The sequence below is a fragment of the Halichoerus grypus genome, chromosome 2, assembly GCF_964656455.1.
Source record: "Halichoerus grypus chromosome 2, mHalGry1.hap1.1, whole genome shotgun sequence".
Classification (NCBI taxonomy): Eukaryota; Metazoa; Chordata; class Mammalia; order Carnivora; family Phocidae; genus Halichoerus; species Halichoerus grypus.
Window position 1 is genome coordinate 107680814 of NC_135713.1, and position 25179 is coordinate 107705992.

At 38.4% G+C, this 25179-nt stretch overlaps 1 protein-coding gene across 4 annotated transcripts in view; it reads left to right on the forward strand.

The window, feature by feature from the left end:
- PDE4D (phosphodiesterase 4D) overlaps window positions 1–25179 on the forward strand; it is a 1430886-nt gene that overhangs the window by 309074 nt on the left and 1096633 nt on the right. For all 4 annotated transcript variants that reach the window (XM_078067299.1, XM_078067293.1, XM_078067294.1 and 1 more), the window contains exon 2: window positions 14942–15076. In XM_078067299.1, the coding sequence (XP_077923425.1) occupies window positions 15035–15076 (42 nt within the window). In that variant the 5' untranslated portion in view covers window positions 14942–15034. The remainder of the gene's footprint in view (window positions 1–14941; window positions 15077–25179) is intronic.

The following is a 25179-nucleotide window of genomic DNA, read 5'->3' on the forward strand; positions in this document are numbered from 1 at the left end:
GTGTTTTTCATTACTGGAAGCTAACATAGGAGAACCTCAGTAACTGATTTTTGATTTTCTAGGTGAAGCAGAGACTGAAGATATGTGTGTGTGTGTGTGTGTGTGTGTGTGTGTGTGTGTGGGTGCGCGTGTGTATGTGATTGTCACCATTACTGGGACTAAAAGAAAAAGAGACATCAACAGACATTCAAATGGAGAAAGTAATAGTAGGGTCAGTGAGAGAGAACTTAATGTTGGCCATCCCTTTCCAACTAAATTTTTTCCTAGGCAAAAGTCTCACACTTTGTATGAAATAGCATAGTTGGGCTTATAAAAACAAATACTCAAATGAATGGACATACAATCCACTAACCTCCTAGGACAATCACACCAACAAAAGCTTACCATTTAAAGGGTGCTCTGAAGTAGGAAAAGAGGATTAATGAGTTGCTCCAAATTCACTCAATTACTTTCTTTTAATTTGACTTTTAATTGTTTATTTTTCCCACATGTTGAAAATTTAAGAAGCTGAGGAATATAGAAAGAAGAATAGAAACATCTGTAATACTAAAACCTACATACAGCTACTAATAGTATCCTATATTTCTTTCTAGTCTTTTCTCTGTGCATAACTTTTAATAGGAACATGCTATACCTACAATTTTAATCCTGCTCTTGTCATTTAACATGATAGCAGAAACATTTTTCCATGTCATTAAAATACCTTATACCATATATATTTTTAATTGTATAGTACATCATGAGGTTTCTCATATTTTGTTTAGCTCTTCCCTTACTATTGGACATCTAAATTATTTTTATTTATTTTATTTTTAAAAAAGATTTATATGAGAGAGAGAGAGCACAAGCTGGGGGAGGGGTAAAGGGAGAAGGAGAAGCAGTTCCCTGCTGAGCAAAGAGCCCAATACGATGTGGGGCTCAATCCCAGGACCCCTAGATCATGACTTGAACTGAAATAAGATGCTTAACCAACTGAGCCACCCAAGCGCCCCTAAATTGTTTTTAAATTTTCATTACTCTAGGTAGCGTTGTTGCAAACACCTTTGCATATAAAGCACTTATCATATTTCAGGTTGCTTTTCTGAATTACTATATAAAATATATAATACAGTTCTAGCTTTTGGTACTTATTATCAAATTTCTTTCCCAAGACTTATGTCATTTCGAAGCTGATAAGCAATATATGAAATGCATTAGTTCATCATATATACAGTAGTATCGAGTATTTTATTTTAAAAAAACCTTAACTTTGGTAATTGGTAGGCAAGACAAATGGAAATGTTGGGATTTTAATTTTCATTTCTTTGACAAATATTGAAATTGAATATTTTCCATATTTTGACAAAATTTTATTTGGAATTTTGTGCCACTTATTAATTAAAATGACTTTGATGGACTTATACTTCTATTTTTAAATATATTTTATTGAGTGGTTGCTGGGGGCTCAACACTCTGTTGAACACTATGGAGAAGGAAAAGGATGATAATGAATTGCTTTCAACCTGAGGAATTTGTATTTTATAATCGTATAACTTGTAGTATGAAAAAGGCCTTAAAATGTGCCTTATTCAACCCATAACTGAGGAAGTAGAGCTGAAACCCATAAAACAATTAGAGAAAACCTGCAAGATAGTAGTTGATATCATGGCACAACGTAGCCTTTACTGTTGGAATTCAGAGGGAGTAGAAAGCTGTGTGACTTGGAGCGGCAGGGCAACTCTCATTTTTATTATTATTATTATTATTATGTTAATCACCATACATTACATCATTCATTTTAGAAAGAAGGACTTTGAAGAACAGAAAAGTTCAGAAAGATGGACAACAGAGAACATTTTAAGAACGTCCATTTAGGGCTAGGAGGTGGAAAGGCATTTGTCACAGTTATTGGAGGGATTAGACCATTTAGACTAGAGCAGAGGGTTTGTGTTGGGGACAGACTGTGAGGTGAGGCCATCTTAAACCTGTAAGTCACAGGTCACCTGGCCCCTCTCGTTGAGACCCATCACCCTGGCTTCTGCGAGGCAGCCGAAGGGCTCCTCCGAAGCACGAGCTGCAACCTAACTACACAGGGCCATCCCTGTGTTACAAGCAGATTGTACCAACTTCAGCAGGAACTAAGTTGTTGAACTCTGCTGGGCATGCTGACAGATGCCTCTGAGTCACCCTGTAGAGTGAGTTTTAGGAAAATCAGTGCATAAGGCAGCATCCTTAGCTAGACGGAGGTCTGGGCAGGGAGTGCAGAGACCTCAGGTTAATTCCTGTGTTGTTCCACATAGCCCTGTGATTTTAGGCAATTTGCTTACCTTACTGTGCCTCAGTTTCCTCATTTGTGCCATGAGCTCTTTCTAGATCTTAGATTGTGTAGGTTCTAGCCGGAGCTCAGATAAGGGACAGCTTTCACCGGGCACCTTGGAGAAAAAGGCACGGTGTAAATAGGCAGGAAACTCTGGTCACCCTCAGATCTAGTCCAGCAAGGACTCCTTTCTCTTAATTCACAACTTTAGAAGGTATGAGGAAATACCAGGGACTTTTCTTCCTTTGTCTCTGCACAGATCTAGCCGAGGGTCACTGGGGCAAGTGTCCACATTACAGATCTTACGTGTGGATGGGGCAAATTAGTGGGCATTTAAGAGCCTATGGCATTAACTCAAACCTCCTCATCAAAAGTCTGTTTTTTTACTCCTATGCATCTTTTCTCTTAACTTTTTGAGCATTTAATTCTTGAATTGCCACCTCCAGGTTTCTTGTTTGCACATATTTTGGTGGATGATCCTCGGTAAATTGAATCTATTTTTATTGTACTTCTTTGAGGTTATCTTTTACAGTGACCAAACTAACTTTTTTTTAAAATATGTGCCATATCTACTTATTTTTCTTTTTAGATTAGAATTTAATCCAGGAAAGAGACTGTCTACCCTGGTTTCTTCTTTTTTTTTTTATTTGAGAGAAAGAGTGAGAGAGAAATCACGGACGGGGAGGGAAGGATATAGAGGGAGAAGCCGACTCCCTGCTGAGTAGGGGGCCCGATGTGGGACTCGGTCCCAGGACCCTGGAATCATGACCCGAGCCGAAGGCAGAAGCTTAACCAACTGAACCACCAGGCACCCTATCCTGATTTCATTTTGATGTCTATTTTATACAGTCCCAGAAAGACAGATCTTGCTGAGGTGGTGAAGAAACTAAGTTGGAGACAAACTAATTGATTATCCTTTGATCATTCATAGGCAAAGGTATCAAAACCATCCTTCCCCTCTGAATCTAGAAAGTTTGGAGGTTATCTGAGAGCTTAGTAGAACACCTGGCCCATTCATGATGCCCAATAAATGTGTGTGTTTTTTTTTTAAAATTAATTCATCTGAGTGATTTTATAATTCAGCAGTCACTACATGAAATTAATTACTGTGTAGAAGAAAAAATATTAATTACAAAAGAATAAAGAATAAAAAATTCCTCTTCATAAAATATATTCAGTAGTCTCTCTAATATTTGCGAGTAATTACATCTTTTTCAATTATATTTAGGGTGTCGCCCTGCATTGGCACATCTGATGTTTCAACGAATAGATGCAACTTAACGTTTTTTTTTTTTTTTAAGACTGTATTTATTTATTTGACAGAGAGAGACAGTGAGAGAGGGAACACAAGCAGGGGGAGTGGGAGAGGGAGAAGCAGGCTTTCCATTGAGCAGAGAGCCCAACGCGGGACTCGATCCCAGGACCTTGAGATCATGACCTGAGCTGAAGGCAGAGGCTTAACCGACTGAGCCACCCAGGTGCCTCAGATGCAACTTACATTTGCAGGGAACTTGATAGATTAGAGAAAAATTTTTGACACACTCTCTAATTGATCCCCATAACAACGCTGGGAGGTGGGTTGTGGAGATAATGTTATCTCCTCTTCACAGAGAAGCAAGCCACTGGTGGAGGAAAAAAGAGATAGGATTTTCCTAATACCACCCAGCTTGTGTATATGACACATTGCTGTGAGTGGAGCTTACTTCTTCTGATGCCCAGTTCGGGGCTTTTTCCACTCTCTAAATCCTTAATCTCTAGGAAAGAACCTGTCTTAACTCCCTTATCCTTTCATCGAAGCTGCAAAATTCATACAGGTGCTGTAGCTCAGATTCTGTCTCTGAGTGTTCCAGCACCATCTATCTTACCTAGCTCCTCTCTTTTTATTTTTAATGTGTTCTCCCTGCAGGAGCTGACTCTTCCTTCTCCCTAATTAACTTTTATGTGGAAACTCCTATAGTAATGAAATTGCATGTGTGAGTGTTCTCTCACCTGGTTTTCGATTTAGTGCCCCTGGAGGGAGCAAGGGTTTCTGCTGTCTCATGGCATTATCTTTGCTGAGGGAGGAATTTGTAGGAACTAAGATAACTGCCTTCCTGAGAGTAAACCTTTTTTTTTTTTCCTCTTTTATCAAACATTGTTTGGTTTGGGCACAGCTTTGGTATTTGTAGAGGTTACCATTTGTTGATCATTAAAATGCATTGGTTCATGCCGGATATTGGCTGCAAAGCACGATGGCAGCCTAGACAAAAACATGGACTTTGGAGTCAGACAAATCAGGTTTGAATCCTGATTTTGCTATTTACCAGGCAGTTCAATTCTTGGAGCTGATTTCCTCTTTTGTGCAATGGGCAGAATTCTTTACTGATATCTACCTCACAGGTTTATTAGGAAGATAAAAGATAAATGATATTTTTCTTACAAGGAAATGAGCAGAAAAGTGCAATCCTCTTCCTGGGCTGCAGATTCCATTTGTGTGGCGCATCTCCCACATCCCCTCCAACTCTGCTCTCCTCCCCACCCCGCTCTAGGGTGCTTTCTGCCCTGGGAGGCTGACCAGTGAGGTGGATAGCAGCAGCTTCCTTTGCCCTCTGGCTCTGCATTTGGCCAGCGGGGAATCCCAGCAGGAGATCAGAGGAGGATGAGATCATATTCATCTCCTTATCTCCTTCCTTTCCCGGTCAACTGAGACTAGCCATGCCCAGAGAATAACCTTTTTCAAGGCAGCTTACCCTATGACACTCTCCCCCTAGGTATCCGTGACTTCCCCCTCTCCTTGTCCCTTTTGGGGGTGATAAAAAACTCCATTATTACTAGTTGCAAGAATGTCACTATCCTTTGAGATTTCTTTATCCTACTCTCATCTTCCATTTTTTTTTAAAGATTTCATTTATTTATTTGAGAGAGAAAGCACACATACACACACACACACACACACACACACACACACACACACGCACACACACGAGTTGGGGGGAAGGGCAGAGGAAGAGAGAGAGAGGGAGATAAGCAGACCCCTCGCTGAGTGTGGAGCCTGATGCCATGCAGGATTCCATCCCAGGACCAGGAGATCATGACATGAGCTGAAACCAAGAGTCAGATGCTTAATCAACTGAGCCATCCAGGTGCCCCCCCCACTGTCATCTTCTTTTTTTTAAATTAACATATAATGTATTATTTGTTTCAGGGGTACAGGTCTGTGATTCATCAGTCTTACACAATTCACAGTGCTCACCATAGCATATACCCTCCCCAATGTCCATCACCCAGCCACCCCATCTCTCCCACCCCCTCCACTCCAGCAACCCTCAGCTTGTTTCCCCGAGATTAGGAGCCTCTTATGGTTTGTCTCCCTCTCTGGTTTTATCTTGTTTCATTTTTCCTGCCCTTCCCCTATGATTCTCTGTCTTGTTTCTCAAATTGCTCATATCAGTGAGATCGTATGATACATGTCTTTCTCTGATTGACTTATTTCGCTTAGCATAATACCCTCTAGTTCCATCCATGTCATTGCAAATGGCAAGATTTCATTTTTTTGATGGCTGCATGATATTCCAGTGTGTGTGTGTGTGTGTGTGTGTGTGTGTATACACACACACACACATACCACATCTTTATCCATTCATCTGTTGATGGACATCTAGGCTCTATCCATAGTTGGGCTATTGTGGAAATTGCTGCTATAAACATTGGGGTGCATGTACCCCTTTGGATCCCTACATTCGTATCTTTGGGATAAATACCCAATAGTGCAATTGCTGGATCATAGGGTAGCTCTATTTTCAACTTTTTGAGGAAACTCCATACTGTTTTCCAGAGTGGCTGAACCAGCTTGCATTCCCACTAACAGTGTAGGTTTCTTTCTCCACATCCTCACCAACATCTGTTGTTTCCTGACTTGTTAATTTTAGCCATTCTGACTGGTGTGAGGTGGTATCTCATTGAGGTTTTGATTTGGATTTCCCTGATGCCGAGTGATGTTGAGCACTTTTTCATGTCTGTTGGCCATGTGGATGTCTTCTTTGCAGAAATGTCTGTTCATGTCTTCTGCCCATTTCTTGATTGGATTCTTTGTTCTCTGGGTGTTGAGTTTGATAAGTCCTTTATAGATTTTGGATACTAGCCCTTTATCTGATATGTCATTTGCAAATATCTTCTCCCATTCTGTCGGTTGTCTTTTGGTTTTGTTGACTGTTTCCTTTGATGTGCAAAAGGTTTTTATCTTGAGGAAGTTCCAATAGTTCATTTTTGCCCTTGCTTCCCTTGCCTTTGGTGATGTTTCTAGGAAGAAGTTGCTGCAGCTGAGGTCAAAGAGGTTGCTGCCTGTGTTCTCCTCAAGACTTTTGATGGATTCCTGTCTCACATTTAGGTCTTTTATCCATTTTGAGTCTATTTTTGTGTGTGGTGTAAGGAAATGGTCCAGTTTCAGTCTTCTGCATGTGGCTGTCCAATTTTCCCAGCACCATTTGTTGAAGAGACTGTCTTTTTTCCACTGGACATTCTTTCCTGCTTTGTCGAAGATGAGTTGACCATAGAGTTGAGGGTCCATTTCTGGGCTCTCTATTCTGTTCCACTGATCTGTGTGTCTGTTTTTGTGCCAGTACTGTACTGTCTTGATGATGACAGCTTTGTAATAGAGCTTGAAGTCCAGAATTGTTATGCCACCAGCTTTGCTTTTCTTTTTCAACATTCCTCTGGCTATTTGGGTTCTTTTCTGGTTCCATACAAATTTTAGGATTATTTGTTCCATTTCTTTGAAAAAAGTGGATGGCATTTTGATAGGGATTGCTTTAAATGTGTAGATTGCTCTAGGTCGCATAGACATTTTCACATTTGTTCTTCCAATCCATGAGCATGGAACGTTTCTCCATTTCTTTGTGTCTTCCTCAATTTCTTTCATAAGTATTCTATAGTTTTCTGAGTACAGATTCTTTGCTTCTTTGGTTAGATTTATTCCTAGGTATCTTATGGTTTTGGGTGCAATTGTAAATGGGATCGACTCCTTAATTTCTCTTTCTTCTGTCTTGTTTTTGGTGTGTAGAAATGCAACTGATTTCTGTGTATTGATTTTATATCCTGCCACTTGACTGAATTCCTGTATGAGTGCTAGCAGTTTTGGGGTGGAGTCTTTTGGGTTTTCCACATAAAGTATCTATCATCTGCAAAAAGTGAGAGTTTCACTTCCTCTTTGCCAATTCGAATGCCTTTTATTTCTTTTGGTTGTCTGATAGCTGAGGCTAGGACTTCTAGTACTATGTTGAATAGCAGTGGTGATAGTGGACATCCCTGCCATGTTCCTGACCTTAGGGGAAAAGCTCTCAGCTTCTCCCCGTTGAGAATGATGTTCACTGTGGGTTTTTCATAGATGGCTTTTATCATATTGAGGTATGTACCCTCTATCCCTACATCGTGAAGGGTTTTAATCAAGAAAGGATACTGTACTTTGTCAAATGCTTTTTCTGCATCTATTGAGAAGATCATATGGTTCTTGTTCTTTCTTTTATTAATGTATTGTATCACATTGATTGATTTGTGGATGTTGAACCAACCTTGCAGCCCAGGAATAAATCCCACTTGGTCGTGGTGAATGATCCTTTGAATGTAGTGTTGGATCCTATTGGCTAGTATTTTGGTGAGAATTTTTGCATCCATGTTCATCAGGGATATTGGTCTGTAGTTCTCCTTTTTGATGGGGTCTTTGGTTTTGGGATCAAGGTAATGGTTGCCTCATAAAATGAGTTTGGAAGTTTTCCTTCCATTTCTATTTTTTGGAACAGTTTCAGGAGACTAGGTATTAATTCTTTAAATGTTTGGTAGAATTCCCCTGGGAAGCCATCTGGCCCTGGGCTCTTGGAGATTTTTGATGACTGCTTCAATTTCCTTACTGGTTATGGGTCTGTTCAGGTTTTCTATTTCTTCCTGGCTCAGTTTTAGTAGTTTATACATCTCTAGGAATGCATCCATTTCTTCCAGATTATCTAATTTGCTGGCATATAGTTGCTCATAATATGTTCCTATAATTGTTTGTATTTCTTTGGTGTTGGTTGTGATCTCTCCTCTTTCATTCATGATTTTATTTATTTGGGTCATTTCTCTTTTCTTTTTGGTAAGTCCGGCCAGGGGTTTATCAATCTTAATAATTCTTTCAAAGAACCAGCTCCTAGTTTCATTGATCTGTTCTACTGTTCTTTTGGTTTCTATTTCATTGATTTCTGCTCTGATCTTTATTATTTCTCTTCTCCTGCTGGGTTTAGGCTTTATTTGCTGTTCTTTCTCCAGCTCCTTTAGGTGTAGGGTTAGGTTATGTATTTGAGACCTTTCTTGTTTCTTGAGAAAGGCTTGTATTGCTATATACTTTCCTCTTAGGACTGCCTTTGCTGCATCCCAAAGATTTTGAAGAGTTGTGTTTTCATTTTCATTGGTTTCCATGAATTTTTTAAATTCTTTTTTAATTTCCTGGTTGACCCACTCATTCTTTAGTAGGTTGCTCTTTAGCCTCCATGTATTTGAGTTCTTTCTGACTTTTCTCTTGTGATTGAGTTCTAATTTCAAAGCATTGTGGTCCAAAAAGATGCAGGATGTTCTTTTGGTACTGGTTGAGACCTGATTTGTGACCCAGGATATGATCTATTCTGGAGAATGTTCCATGTGCCCTAGAGAAGAATGTGTATTCTGTTGCTTTGGGATGGAATGTTCTGAATATATCTGTGAAGTCCATCTGGTCCAGTGTGTCATTTAAAGCATTTATTTCCTTGTTGATATTTTGCTTAGATGATCTGTCCATTTCAGTGAGGGGGTGTTAAAGTCCCCTACTATTATTATATTATTGTCAGTGTGTTTCTTTGATTTTGTTATTAATTGGCTTATATAACTGGTTGCTCCCATGTTAGGGGCATAGATATTTACAATTGTTAGATCTTCTTGTTGGATAGACCCTTTAAGTATGATGTAGTGTCCTTCCTCATCTCTTATTATAGTCTTTGGTTTAAAATCTAATTTGTGTGATATAAGGATTGCCACCCCAGCTTTCTTTTGATGTCCATTAGCATGGTAAATAGTTTTCCACTCCCTCATTTTAAATCTGGAGGTGCCTTTGGTTCTAAAATGAGTCTGTTGCAGACAGCATATCAATGGGTCTTGTTTTTTAATCCAATCTGATACCCCGTGTCTTTTGATTGGGGCATATAGCCCATTTACATTCAGGGTAACAATCGAAAGATATGAATTTAGTGCCATTGTATTGCCTGTAAGGTGACTGTTACTGTATATTATCTCTGTTCCTTTCTGGTCTTTGTTACTTTTAGGCTCTCTCTTTGCTTAGAGGACCCCTTTCAATATTTCTTGTAGGGCTGGTTTGGTGTTCGCAAATTCTTTTAGTTTTTGTTTGTCCTGCAAACTTTTTATCTCTCCTTCTATTTTCAATGACAGCCTAGCTGGATATAATATTCTTGGCTGCATATTTTTCTCATTTAGGGCTCTGAATATATCCTGCCAGTCCTTTCTGGCCTGCCAGGTCTCTGTGGATAGGTCTGCTGCCAGTCTAATGTTTCTACCATTGTAGGTTACAGACCTCTTGTCTCGAGCTGCTTTCAGGATTTTCTCTTTGTCTCTGAGACTTGTGAGTTTTACTATTAGATGTCGGGGTGTTGACCTATTTTTATTGATTTTGAGGGGGGTTCTCTGTGCCTCCTGGATTTTGATGCCTGTTTCCTTCTCCAAATTAGGGAAGTTCTCTGCTATAATTTGCTCCAATATACCTTCTGCCCCTCTCTCTTTCTTCTTCTTCTGGGATCCCAATTATTCTAATGTTGTTTCATCTTATGGTATCACTTATCTCTTGAATTCTGCCCTCATGATCCAGTAGTTGTTTATCTCTCTTTTTCTCAGCTTTTTTATTCTCCATCATTTGGTCTTGTATATCACTGATTCTCTCTTCTGCCTCATATATCCTAGCAGTTAGAGCCTCCATTTTTGATTGTACCTCATTAATAGTCTTTTTGATTTCGACTTGGTTAGATTTTAGTTCTTTTATTTCTCCAGAAAGAGTTTCTCTTGTATCTTCCATGCTTTTTTCAAGCCCAGCTAGTATCTTTATAATCATCACTCTGAACTCTAGTTCTGACATCTTACTGATGTCCATATTGATTAGGTCCCTGGCAGTCGGTACTGCCTCTTGTTCTTTTTTTTGAGGTGATTTTTTCCGTCTTGTCATTTTGTCCAGAGGAGGATAGATGAATGAGAGAACAAAATGCTAACAGGGTAACAGTGACCCCAGAAAATATACACTAAACAAATCAGAAGAGACCCAAAACTTGGGGAAAAGAAAGGGAAAGAAAGAAAAAAGAAAAAAAAAAGAATATGATCAAATATGATCAGGCTGGTGAATAGATCAGTGCCAGACAGTAGATTTTGAACATATTTTGGTCTGTTAGAAGAAACTGTTCCCCAAAATTTTAAAGAAGGAAAAACTTATATATGTACAAAAATAAGGGTAAATAGGATGAAGGGATAGAATATGACTGTAAAGATGAAAATTATAAAAGATTTTATAAAAGGAATTGATAAGAAGTTGGTTGAAAAAAGAAAGAAGAAAAATTTTAAAAAAACAACAACAACAAAAAAGAGAGAGAATGTGATCAGGCTGGAGACTAGAACAAAGCCATATGCTAGAGATTTAGGGTATATTTTGGTCTGTTACTAGAAACTGTATCCCAAAATTTTAAAGACAGAACAACTTATATATATACAAAAAATAAGGTTAACTACAATGAAGGGATAGAATATGACTCTAAAAATGAAAAATAAAAAAGATTTTTAAAAAAGGGATTGATATGTTGGTTGAAAAAGGGAAAAAGAAAAATTCAAAAAAAATAGAAAAAAAAATTAAAAAATTAACTTTGAAAGTCTAAAGAATCAGGGGGAAAAATCCATTAATTCTATATGCTGTATTCCCCTAGTGCTGGAGTTCTGCTGTTCTCATTGATTGGTAAACTTGGTCTTGTCTGGCTGTTTTTGCTGATCTGGGGGAGGGGCCTGTTGCAGTGATTCTCAAATGTCTTTGCCAGAGGTGGAATTGCCCCGCCCTTGCCAGGGGCCGGGCTAAGTTATCTGCTTGGGTTTGCTCTCAGGAGCTTTTGTTCCCTGCAAGCTTTCCATACAGCTTTGGAGGACGAGAGTAAAATGGTGGCCCCCCAATCTCCACCCCAGAGGAGCTGAGAACTCGGGGCCCCACTCCTCAGTGAGCCCCCAGAGAAAAGCAATCAATCACTCCCATCTCCCTGGTCTCCAGCCACTCTCCATGCTCACCTGGCCTGTGACAGAGTGTTTCTATCTCTGGCACCTGACCCCGTTTGGAGTCTCCAAATCCAGCAGATTCCTGCGGTGTGCTCCTGCGACGCTCCTCCTGGGGGAGGAAGGGGCGTCTGCCCAGATCTGCCCCTCGTTGGGTCCTGGCTGGAAGAGCAGTGGCCCAACTCTGCCTCAGATCACGGTTTATGGCAACCCCGAGCTGAGAGCCCACTCCTTGGCTCTGTCTCTGCAGCCGGCTTTCCCCCTCCGATCCCTTGGAGCTCTGCCGCACTCAGGCACCCCCGGTCTTTCTGTGACCCCGAGGTCCTGAAACCACATTGTTCCAGTGAGGGTTCCACCCCTGCTTAGCCACTGGAGCGACGTCCCTCAACGGAGCCGACTTCTAAAAGTTCCGATTTTGTGCTCCGCTGCTCTATCACTTGCCGGTAGTGGCTGACGGAGGCTCCCTCCCCCCGTGGTCTATCTTCCTGAGTATCGCCTTGGATTCACTTCTCCGCACGTCCTACCTTCCAGAAAGTGTTTTCTTTTCCGTTCAGAGAGTTGCTGCTCTTCTTTTCTTTGATCTCCTGTTGAGTTTGTAGGTGTTCAGAATGGTTTGATAACTATCTAGCTGAACTCCTGGGTTAGACGAAATTTAGGTCTCCTACTCCTCTGCCATCTTGCTCCTCTCTACTGTCCTATTCCTTAATAATCTCTTTACTAACCCCTCCTTAAATGATCCTAATATGAGTGTGCTATTTATTCCTGGGACCTTAACTGATATATTATTCATTACCACTTAGTTGAAAGTATATTTGCCTAGTTCTGTCTTATCTGAGGGAGTTGGACACTTTCAAGTGGAAAAGTAAGAATGGGTTTTTGGTACTTGTCATTTGATACTAACAGAAGAAAAAGGTAGCAATGAAGGCTGATGATGATGGTGGTGGTGATAAAGTGAGCCAAGCATTCTTCTAGACATCCTTTTATACACATTAGGTCATTTAACTCAAAAAACACATGAGTTATTATTACCGCCTTTTTGCAGATCTCAAAAAAGGTCAGAAAGCTTAGTAACTTGCTGAAAGCTACACAGAATGCTCTTGGGGATCTGAAATCCTAACCTCTTTGGTTTCAAATCCTATGCCTCTTTGGTTTCAAGGTCCATACTGTTTTAGCCAGACCATGCTTCCTCCCAAGTATATAGGCTGAGAAGGGCCAGCCCATCAACAGTCAATTTTCAGTTATACCCATTTGCCTACTCAAAAATCCACAGGTTCCAAATTCCTATGGGAAGTCTTTAAATGATGTCAAGGCAAATTTCTTAAAAACTTGATGAATTCAGCAAACCTTACCAGGTCAGTTCCGTGATTCATCTGATTTAACTGATTTGTTAATTTAAAACTATTGAGTTACTAGCCTACTATGGGCAACTAACTATTCCCTGGTTGCCCCTAAGAGTACTCATTAATTACTGAGTGAGTAATTAAATATTTTGAATGTATTTTTCTCAGAGAGTGTACAAGCTTCCCATAGCATTTAGTTGGATTTTATTTTCTCCCTAGATATGGAATATTTAGTTCTCATTTTATATTATTTCTGTCCACTTCTTACATTGATTCAAGGTGGGTAATATAATTTCACATTTTCTGAGAACTTATAAAATGAATGGTATAAAAACCCACTGGGAAAGGTGACTAAAGTCCTGGAGGTATACTAGCTGAGAACTTTGCATTTGTGGATTCCCTCTTCCCTCCAACCCCCACTCCCTGAAAAATAATCCACACACTCTCAAAGAAACCATATTTATCCTAGAAATTCACAATTGATTGTGCATTTTTTTTTAACCTCGGGCAAGCATTTTTATGAACCCTGGAAGAAGACTTTGTCTCTCAGTGCCCTTTGTGTTTCCCAAGTTGCGACTTGGGACATTCTTAGCAGTGATAAACTAGATTTCTCCAGTTCTAGCTCCACCTTGCTGTGGGATCTCTGGCCTCTCTAAAAGTATCTGCCTTTTAGTGTCATAAGCCTTAAGGGATGATTCACATATGTTCAAAACAAGTCTTTGAACCTTGAGAGTTCGCCACTCTACGATTCTGGAGAGCTTGGTGAAGAAGGTACCTGTGCACTGGTGTGGGGGACCAGTGGCTTCCCCTGCTGCTGAGGGCTGGCCTGCTCCAGGGACCCAGATGGATGCTGTGTTCCCTGGAGCCCTCCCTCCATGTGTTTTGTGTGTTCTTAAAGTATATGTAGTTACTTTGTTTGAAAGTATATATTTTTGAATGTATAATTCACACTATCCTGCACTTTGATATTTTTCCATCATTTCAGTAAAACAAACTCCTTCAGACGTTGCTCACTGTTATTCTTTTCCCTAAACCTCAGGCACAAGCCTTTTGAGAAACTTAGAGTAAATCCAAATGATAGACTACTTGCTCTTGTTAGAATTGGTCTGTTCCCACCATTTCAGCCTACATCTACAATGTCAGCGTTTTTGTGTTTTGATCAAGCCTGTTTGCCTTATCCCTGTTCTCTTAGAATGATTTTTTTCCCAAAAGGCATTTCAGCCCACATGCAAATATTCCATGTGAATATTTAAATCATGCCCAGATTCAGCTGAATATCAGAATGAACACAAATTGTATAGTTATTGTATTTGCTCTTTCTTCAAAACAAAAAACAGAATCTCCTTCTTAATGTCTAGTGGGAAGTAAAGGTAAGGTAATAAGGCTATCATGTCATTCAAGTGACAGCTCCTCTGGGGTATTCTTAGAAATCATAGTTGTTGCTCAACTTGGGAAACTGTTTCTCCCAACTATTTCTTATAACATTGTTGAACCCAAAGAGTAGAGAACTCATTAAATTCACTGAAGAACCACTGTACTGTGGATTATTGCTAATGATGAAACAGGAGGCCACCATGCTATGGTCAGAGTGCTTTCAGATGTAGTCAGATCCCTCTGGTGGTGGACAAGGCTACCTTATTCAGTGAATGCTTAGTGGAAAACTGAGGGGTCCCCAGCTGTACCAGCCAGAATCCACATGTACACAGCTCAGCATGCATCTTCATTTCATACATGTAAGTGTAAGTTGTGACTACCATACCTATTTTTTTTAAGCCCCTAGAAAAGTAGACTTGAATATTTAATGGAAAACAGATGGTGCTTGAAATCTCTAACTTACATTTAACAAAAGCTGTTTTGGAAATGCTGCTTGTGTGTACTTTTATTGCTTTAAACATAGCACCATTTTAGCTTGTTCTGCTGAATAATTTAAGAATTATTGTCCTAGTCTAAGACAGAATTTTGAAGTGCACGTGTTAATCATATACTTGATTAAACATTTCCTTGCCTTTCTCTTCAGAATGCCAGTTGGCTTTTGAGTGGATAATTGTTGCAGTGAGAGAAGTGACATTGGAAACAACTATTGTCCGTTTGAATTACTTAAAACACCACCATGAAAAGAAATACCTGTGATTTGCTTTCTCGGAGCAAAAGTGTAAGTACCTTTTGTTTTCATTTCTTTTCTAAAAATGTGTACACATAATTTTTACTGTTTTCTTTAGATTTTAATACTGTGCTATCATGATTAGGCTTGTGGGAGACCCTAGGTCAACTTTAGGTTGTCAGGCTGTAGACAGCTTGTTAACAAATGGAGACTTGTTTCTCTCTGTGGCCTGGTTGACATTTGATGGGAATTCTCTTTCAGCTAGTTTCTTTGCCTTACCATTCATTTGTATAAGCCTAATGGTGTGAGATTGGATGCTCTGATATTTGGATTGATGCAGAAATTATATGATTAAAAACTGAAACTGAAGAAATTTATGTCTTGAATATCGAATTTTCTGGGCAAGTCCAAAAGGATAAGTTGAATTTACGCCGCTAAGTACTTCAATCAATGACGTTCCAAAAGTTCATGTACATGGTAAATAACATGAATACTTGATTAGGAGGACATCACTTCCATGAGCTGTCTATCCTAGCATATGTCTCTAATTTCTCTCCTCCTTTAGCGTTTTTTTTTTTTTTTTTTAAGTGACTGTCCTCAGGGCCCTGGTGTAGATTAAGCCTTCTTTCCAATTACCTACTCTCCTTAAGGCACTGAATTAGTGATAATTTTTAGATTCATATTAGCTTATGAAAGGAAGTATAAGCAAATAGAGCAACCCCAAGAAAACTACATAAGGCGAGGAGGAAAGGAGGGTGTTAATTTCTGTGAGGCAAGCTCTAAGAACATGTCCCTTTGTTCTTTTCCCCAAGGGGAAAAAAAGGCATCTAAACAGATGCGGTTGTGACGTAGGATCATTCATTTGAAGGCATCAGAAAAACCACAAATGCAAACACATTTCTCTAGTATGAGAACGCTTTGTGTTACAACCCGTGATTCTTTTGTGATGGCCTCAGGCCATCTCTGATTCTTTCTGCAGAATTACTTTCAGGCTTTTCAGGGTGACCAATGCCTGTGGAGAGGGAAGGATAGTGTGCTCAGTAGGGTTTCTTAAAAAATGAGGATGTACCCAGAGGTGTGCCAGTTCTTGGAGTACCGACTGTGTTTAATAAGCAACTGAAGAAATTCAACAAACTCTGAGGAAGTGTCCAAATTCATTTGTTTTCCTGGTTGGTGTTTGGTTGTATGGATTACTGGATAAAATGGCTTGAAGTCTGGAGTTCTCTTGGTCATCATATAGTTGCTCATTGTAAAAGGAGGTGACTTGCATACAAATGACCAGACTGCCAACACATCTTTCTTGTTACTGAGTTTTTTTTATTATAAGTTAAATATGAAAGTAAACCATCCACATAATGCTTCTTTCTTTCATTTAATTTCAGTGCCTGTGATAGGGGAAAAATGTGTAAAGGCAAAGGGGAGAATATTTTGGATAATTAAAACAATATTATTAAACATTGCCCTGTTCTTGGAGGAAAACATTCTAAAAGCAAATGATTAACTGAGCCGTGACTTTAAGGAACTGTGAGCACTTAATGATGCTAGGAGATTTCCTATTTATATTTGCTTAGTGCAGAAATTTTCATCTTGGTGGAAAGGCTCAAGATTCCCAGATTAAGAGAACCTGAATTGCCTACGTGTGTCTAAATGTAAACAGTAGAGCTCTCATTTCACTGCTTCTTAGCTTCTTGAAAATCCACTGGCATAAAAAAGTGCTTTCACTTAATTAAATGACTCTAGGCAGGAGATTGCTGTTTCTCAGAGGAAAGAGCCAGACTTTTTGCCTAGTTAGAAGTTGTCACCTTAGAGTTTCGAAAGTTCATCTTTCGCTGGTCTGAAAAAGTCATCCTGCACCCCTTAAGTCTTTGTTATAACAAAATTCAACATTATGCACTTAGAAGTAAGTGTTTCCTGGTTTTGATGAGGAAATTTTTAAGAATTAATTTGGTTTAGGATTTGAGAATGTTTGTCTTTGGCATTATGACATTTAAAAACCCAAAGAGAATATTCTAAAAGTTAAAACGGCCTCTGTTCCTCCCTGCCTGTCTCCACATATCTTGTATGTGTCATTGTGAAACTTCAGGCGTACAAAAGAGGAGGAAAAAAAAAAAGATCATCTTTAGACAGTTATTTATTCTTGAACACTTGAAGAGTGGTCATATTTTTCTTCTCACATTCAAGATCTGGTACAGTGTTCTTTTTAATGATTAATGCTCTGGATTCTTCCTTTATTTGGAAGGGATCCATGAAAAATTTTAGCTATAAAAATATAAACAAAGTACCTTTTGCTTAAAGTGCCATTTTGCTCCTTTGGGAGCATAATTTGTGCTTGTGGTGGGGAAAAATAGGAAGAACTCATGTGAACAGTACAAAAGTGAAGCGTGGGCCCAGGGGTGTGGTCTTTAGGGTCTCCTCTGGGAGACGACACGCATCAAAGAATCACACACATAGGTGGGAAACAGTAATTCTCCACTATATTTCCTTCCATAGGGCAAATACCTTCCACCTGTCCTCCTAGGTAATGGCTTCTTTCTCCACCCTAGAATGTGAACTTCCTGAGACAGATGCTTTGCTTATTTATTCGTCACTGTATCTTTCACATGGTAGGTAATTACATGGTAAAGGAACGAGTGAATGAGTACCCTACGATACCTGCTGAGAGAAACGTCCTAGCACAGTGATAACATATAACAGAATGACTTGGCTCAGTCGGGGAGGTCAGTCCAGGCGTTCCTTAGAAAAGGGGATTGTCGGGGTAGTCTATGATCTGAACGGTGACTTAGCCTACTGAGGCAAAGGGGGTTTCCAGGTAGAGTTAACTTCATGCACGATGATTCTTTAGTTTAGGGAAAGTGGTGGCTTCAAGGTCATGAACAAAAGCTAGAATAACGAATCCACTGGTGGTAACTGTAGGGAGGTAGACAGAACATAGTTAAGAGAGATTTGGGAAGGAAAAAAAAAATAGGGCTTTTGGAAAGGTATTAGATGTAGGATCGAGGGGAGAGGGAAAGTATGGAAGGTGCCTCCTGGGCTTGTAGTTAACAAAATGGACATGGTCCTTCCACTGAGGTGGAAGGGACGGGGTGCGGGGAGGGTGAGTCTGAGTCTACAGCTGTGGAGATTGGGATGTTTCAAGATATAGGAGGGTGGAATGCAATCTTACTTAATTCACACAATAGGTAGGTTGGAAAACTCAAGTTAATTATTAAATGTATACCCCCGACTGTTGATTCAATATAGAAAATAGAGGGACACTTTTATTGAAATTAAAAAAAAAAATCCTGCAAGTGTAACCCCAAGCTGTCTTCACCAGGATCTACAAGTTGCATTTATCTACGTAAAATTCTTATATAGCACCCCTAGTATATCTCTGGAACCTGAAGATGTTGAACAGAGGGAAATATAGTGACAGTTATTTCTCCTTTGTTTTTAATTTATTGGAAAGAAAGACTGTCCATTCCTGTAAAATATTATGTGTAGAAAAGTGTTAAGAAATAGCAACCTTAAATATATTCTCTTATTTCCTCATGTGTAAACAAAACAGGACTTACGTTAATTGATTTTAGGGAAACTTTCAAACATCAGCTCATAAAAACAGGTGTTATTTTTTTCACGATTTCTGTTGCTATAATGTGGTTGGTTTTGATCTATAGTTTTATATTGTTCCTGAACAGAGTAAAATATATAATTTTAAAATCTATTAATAATTATTTTCTTAAAAATTAATTCAAAGTAAGTTAAATAGCATAAGCTACATTAATTTAAAGTAAATTAAAGCACTTAATGCTGCTTATTAAATTGAAAATGTGGCTAAATGAATTGAATGTCTAAATGAGTTAATATTGTCACACATTATTAGGATGAACTTACATGTAAACCTTTATAATAAATGGACCAAAATTTAAAAATCTCACAGTTTTTTAATCATATGTTATTAAAATATGAAATATTTTAAATTTTGCTGTTGTGGTTCACAAATTTATGACAATGAAAGAGGTCCACAAATTTAAAAAGTGGGAAACTATTCTACAATACATTGTACATCAGTTGAAAATATCAAAAGCAAATATTTTAAGCTTTACATTCCTGACTTATATAATTGTTCCAACTGTCCACATCATTTGTTTTTAGAATACATGGTATTAATATTTATATCTCATAAAAATGGTTTCACCATATTTTACAGGGCTTATAAACTTTATAGAGTTTCTAGTATATAATTTCTTCTTAGAGTTGGAAGAGAGCTTAAAGATCTTCCAACTCAACCCTTTTATTTTGCTGATAGGGAAATTGAGATGGAGGTCAGGGGAGATGAAATGACTTGCCTGAAAGATGGCTTGGTTTAGTTAAAAAAAATAGGTGAGCTTTAAAATCATACAGAATTGGGTTCAAAATCTGGCTCTTTCAACTTTTCAGCTGTGGGACATTTGACAAGTTACTGACTCCACTAATGTAATGGGTGATGGGGAAATGACATTAACACATAGTGATGCTTGGTACATCAAACATACCTAATGAGTTCTATCTCTGGCTTGCCCTAGATGCCATAACTTGTAAGTGAGAGACCCTCCCTGTGTTCTTTCTTCTTTGTGGTTCTTAAAATGTAGTCAAAGCTCGGATTAAAAACAAAAATAACTATCTCTTACCTGCTTTTACCTATGTCAAGTGCCTGTAAAATGCCAGTGTTGGAAAAACCACGTTGTCTAGATGAAGTTCTGTAAAAATTAGGGCATTCAAGGAAAAACAAATGAAAAATATCATAAAATACAAAGCAGATGATCACTTAGGTAGCACCTGCTTCTTTACAAACTCTGTATTTTCTGATTTAATAATAATTACAAACGGAAAGAGAAGAAAAGGAAAACCCTTGGTCTGGCAGATGACCCTTTCTATGAAGTGTTTATTTCCAACAAGAAGTGTTGCAGTAGAAAATTCTCCCAGAAGTTTTATGATATGCATTCTGTACCTCTTTTTAAAGTTTTCAGGCCTATTCTCAGTGGACTAACATTTCATTTTCACATGTCTCATCTAAAGTCCTTGTGACTTCTTGGAGTTTTATACATCTTGGGGCGCTGAGGTCACATTTGTTTTTTCTGGGTGCTGAAAGGGCAGAGCATAAGCAAGAGTCCCTCTGTGCTAACCTTCCAAAGGGTCTTTTCTATCTGTGGAAGCTGGGGACAGTTCTCGCTGTTCTGACTTCTGCTTTAATGGGACTGAACAAGTCTTATTTGTACAACAATTACAGATTTTAGTTTTTTATAGTTTTACTATAAAGCCAACCTATCTCAAAACCATGGTTGGTACAGTGAGGCTTGGTGAGGTATATGGGGCGTATACTCATATAGTATAAGTTTAAAAGCAGGAAAATCCCATGCAGAAGGGAAGCCTTATTTTGTTTACTATTCTGAATTATAATGGATCAACTAATTTCTCTATTTAAAGCTTGCCTTTTCCTGACTCAAATATGTTTTCATGAGTCATCTAATTTTATTCTAGAACAGCATTTAGTTGTAAACATGTAGGATTTTTTTCCTTCTACCTGAATAGCATAGCAATTTAGGGCAGAAAGATTAATTAATAACGATTATGCTTTTTGAAGCTGTTAGAAAATCCCATGAAAAAGTGCTCTAGCAATAATTCTGCTTTTGATTAGTTTAATTTGCTACAGTAGTCAAGACTCTACCGCAGCCCTTTAGCATCCTGTGTTAACTCTAGTGGTTCTTCTCAATCCATTGGTCCCAAAGAGAAAGGAGCCATTTGCAGCGACCCCAGCATCAGATCCATGACTCAGACGTGGCATTTCTCCAGTGAAATATTGATATAGTAGGACTTTCCTGAGGTTAAAGACTTAACTCCAGCAGCTTGTACTTCTGTTGAAAATAATTCTTAAAATAATAGATTTAATTTTCTTTGTATTAGGAGTAATAATCAGGATAGCGCAATGTTAGGTTCTGAAACTTTTGAATATTGTCACATGCTTTCACTGATCTGGCTTTTTACTCTCTTACTGGTATAAGGGAGCCAATGTAATCAAGTGCAGCAATCTCAAATTTGGACTTCAGAAAGAAAATATTAGGACTCCTATTTATATTTACTTTCTTTTCAACTTTTTGTATATGTTCGATAAATGTACAGATGTAAATGTGTGCAATTGATAAATACATGAATTGGGAAAATACATTCAAAATACTTTTCCTGATAGGGGTTTGTAATCAAAATAGTTTAGAGGCCATTCTTTTTTTATTGTTTTTATTAACATATAATGTATTATTTGTTTCAGGGGTACAGGTCTGTGATTCATCAGTCTTACACAATTCACAGCGCTCACCATAGCACATACCCTCCCCAATGTTCATCACCCAGCCACCCCATCCGTCCCACCCCCTTCCACTCCAGCAACCCTCAGTTTGTTTCCTGAGATTAAGAGTTAGAGGCCATTATTTGCAGTGGAAGGAGAATAGTTTTTGAATGCAGATACCTGGATTCAATCCTCAGATCCACTAGTGCTTAAAGATCTGACCTTCAGGAAATTACTTATTTTTTTCCTGAGTCTTAGTGCCTATGTGTGTAGAAAATGGATGGAACTGAAGGGGATTATGTTAAATGAAATAAGTCAAGCAGAGAAAGACAATTATCATATGGTTTCACTCATATGTGGAACATAAGCAATAGCACAGAGGATCATAGGGGAAGGGAAGGAAATCCAAAGGGGGAGAAGTCAGAGAGGGAGATGAACCATGAGAGACTATGGACCCTGAGGGGCGCCTGGGTGGCTCAGTCGTTAAGCGTCTGCCTTCGGCTCAGGTCATGGTCCCCAGGTCCTGGGATCGAGCCCCGCATCGGGCTCCCTGCTCGGCAGGAAGCCTGCTTCTCCCTCTCCCACTCCCCCGCTTGTGTTCCCTCTCTCGCTGTGTCTCTCTCTGTCAAAATAAATAAATAAAATCTTTAAAAAAAAAAAAAAAAAAAAAAAAAAAAAAAAAAAAAAAGAGACTATGGACCCTGAGAAACAATCTGGAGGTTTCAGAGGGGAGGGGGGTGGCGGGGAGAGGGTAACAGGGTGATGGGTATTGAGGAGGGCACATGCTGTGATAAACACTGGGCGTTATACTTAACTAGTGAATTATTGAACACTACATGAAAAACTAATTATGTACTATGCAGTGGCTAACTGAACATAATAAAAAATATTAAAAAAAAAAGTATACCATAACGAAGGGGAAAGCACATAGTAGTTTCTTGATAAATTCAATCTTGAGGTTTGCAGATGTTTTTTTTGTAGCTACAGAGCTGAGTGATAGTATCTGGTCCAGAAATGAATCATATGGAAACACCAGGGAATGAAGTACCTTCCTCTCACTAAAAGAGTTCAAGCATAACTTACAGGATCACTTAGTCAAGTTCCATATTATGCAAAAGATTCAGGCATAACATGAGTGGTTAAACTAGATGAGAGTTCATTTCCCACCAGTTATGAATTTCTTTGATTCTAGGACATGTTGTACCCATTCATAAATTGAATTGAAGGTCATTTTCCAGATAAATATAAAATCATGGCATTGGGGCAAAAGAGTGTATTACTCAGCTCAGTTGCCCTAACAAAACTACCGTAGACTGTGGGGCTTAAGCAACAGAAATGTATTTTCTTAGAGTGCTAGAGGCTGGGAAGTCTAAGTTCAAGGTGCTGGCCAATTCAGTTCCTGGTGAGAGCTCTCTTCTTGGCCTTCTCACTGTGAATTCATTTAATCCTAATTACCTCCCAAAGTCTCCGATCTCCAAATGCTATCACACTGGGGTATAGGACATCAATAGGAATTTTGGGGTGACACAAACATTCCTTCTATAACAGAGTTTGATATTCTTTTTAATTTAATTTTAATTTATTTTTTGATCATGATAGGTGTACTCTTTAATCCCCATCACCTGTTTCATCCATTCCCCATCCCCTTCCCTCTGATAACCAACAGTTTGTTTTCTGTAGTTAAGAATCTGTTTCTTGGTTGGTCTCTCTCTCTCTTTTCCTTTACTCATTTGTTTTGTTTCTTAAATTCTACATATAAGTGAGATGATATGGTATTTGTCTATCTCTGACTGACTTATTTTGCTTAGCATTATACTCTCTAGCTGCATCCATGTAGTTGCAAATGGTGTGATATCATTCTTTTTTTTCTGGCTGAATAATATTCCATCATATATTTTACATATATATATCACATTTATATATATATATGAATGGCTAAAGAAGATGTGAAATACACACACACACACACACACACAAAATATATGATGGAATATTATACCATCATGGAGATGGAGATATATATATATATCTCATGTCTTTATCCATTCATCTATCAGTGGACACTTAGGCTGCTTCTATACTTTGGCTATTGTAAATAATGCTGCAATAAACATAGGGATGCATGTATCCCTTTGAATTAGCATTTTCATATTTTTTTGGGCAAATACCCAGTGGTGCAGTTACTGGATCATAGAGTAGTTCTATTTTTAACATCCTGAGGAAACTCCATATTCTTTTACATAGTGGCTACACCAGTTTGCATACCCACCAGCAGTACAAGAGAGTTCCCTTTCCTCCACATCCTCACCAATATCTGTTGTTTCTTGTGTTTTTGATTTAGCCATTCTGACAGGTGTGAGGTGATAACTCATTGTCGTTTTGATTTGCATTTCCCTGATGGTGAGTGATGCTGAACATTTTTTCATGTGTCTATTGGACACCTGTATGTCTTCTTTGGAAAAATGTCTGTTCATGTCTTCTGCCCATTTTTAAATTGGATTATTTGGTTTTTTTGGATGTCATCCTCTTAATTTTCTATTTTCTAGATTTTATGGTAGGGAAACTCAGTGATGGTTTTTGAGGTTCTGATAATCTCTTCATAGGTCTCAAGGCTAATTTTAATTTCACTTAAAAATGTTTTCTCTTCCATTCCTATTGTTATTTTCCTCTTAACATATTGTTTGTTATTGACATCCAATCCAGTGATAGAGATCTCTGAAGTTCCTTGTCCTGTTGGTGGATTTACCGGTTAAACTAACTTTTCAGATTTTCAACGTGATTATCTGAACCATCTTCATTCCCTTTACCAATACCATTGCTTTTATGCTAACCAGAAGTGGGAAGTGAATGTACAGACAAAAAGGAGAGACACATACAGATTTCTATACTTATAGTGTATCTTTAAATCAGAGGTTATTAAAAAAACTGGAAAACAGTATGGAGGTTCCTCAGGAAGTTAAAAATAGAGCTACCCTATGACCCAGCAATTGCACTCCTGGGTGTTTATCCAAAGGATACAAATGTGATCCAAAGGCACACCTGCACCCCAATGTTTATAGCAGCAATGTCCACAATAGCCCAACTATGGAAAGAGCCCAGATGTCCATGAACAGATGAATGGATAAAGAAGATATGGTATATAAATACAATGGAATATTACTCAACCATCAAAAGGATGAAATCTTACCATTTACATCGATGTGGATAGAACTGGAGAGTATTATGCTAAATGAAATAAGTCAATCAGAGAAAGACAATTATCATATGGTTTCACTCATATGTGGAATTTAAGAAACAAAACAGAGGGTCATGGGGAAGGGAAGGAAAAATAAAATAAGATGAAATCAGAGAGGGAGACAAACCATAAGAGACTCTTAATCATAGGAAACAAACTGAGGGTTGCTGGAGGGGAGATGGGTGGGGGGATGGGGTAACTGGGTGATGGGCATTAAGGAGGGCATGTGATGTAATGGGTGTTATATGCAGCTGATGAATTACTGAACTCTACATCTGAAACTAATGATATACTATATGTTAACTAATTGAATTTAAATAAAATAAGTAAAAAAAAAATTTAAGTAACTTTCCTTACAATATCTCTGTTGATATTTTCTGAACTCATGAATTTTTATAAATCTCATCTGATAGAATGAACTGGATAAATTTTAATTCTTCATTAATCAGTTCTCTTATGTATTGAATTCTAAAATATCTTATAGTATTTTCCATTAAATTCTTGATTTGCTAGTGTCATGTATCATTTTCTTCCTAGCAGTGGGAAAGATTCAAGATCTCTTCTGTTCAGTTGGATTTGTTAGTTTCTTGATGAAATTGCCCTCTGACTTCAGATTCTTTT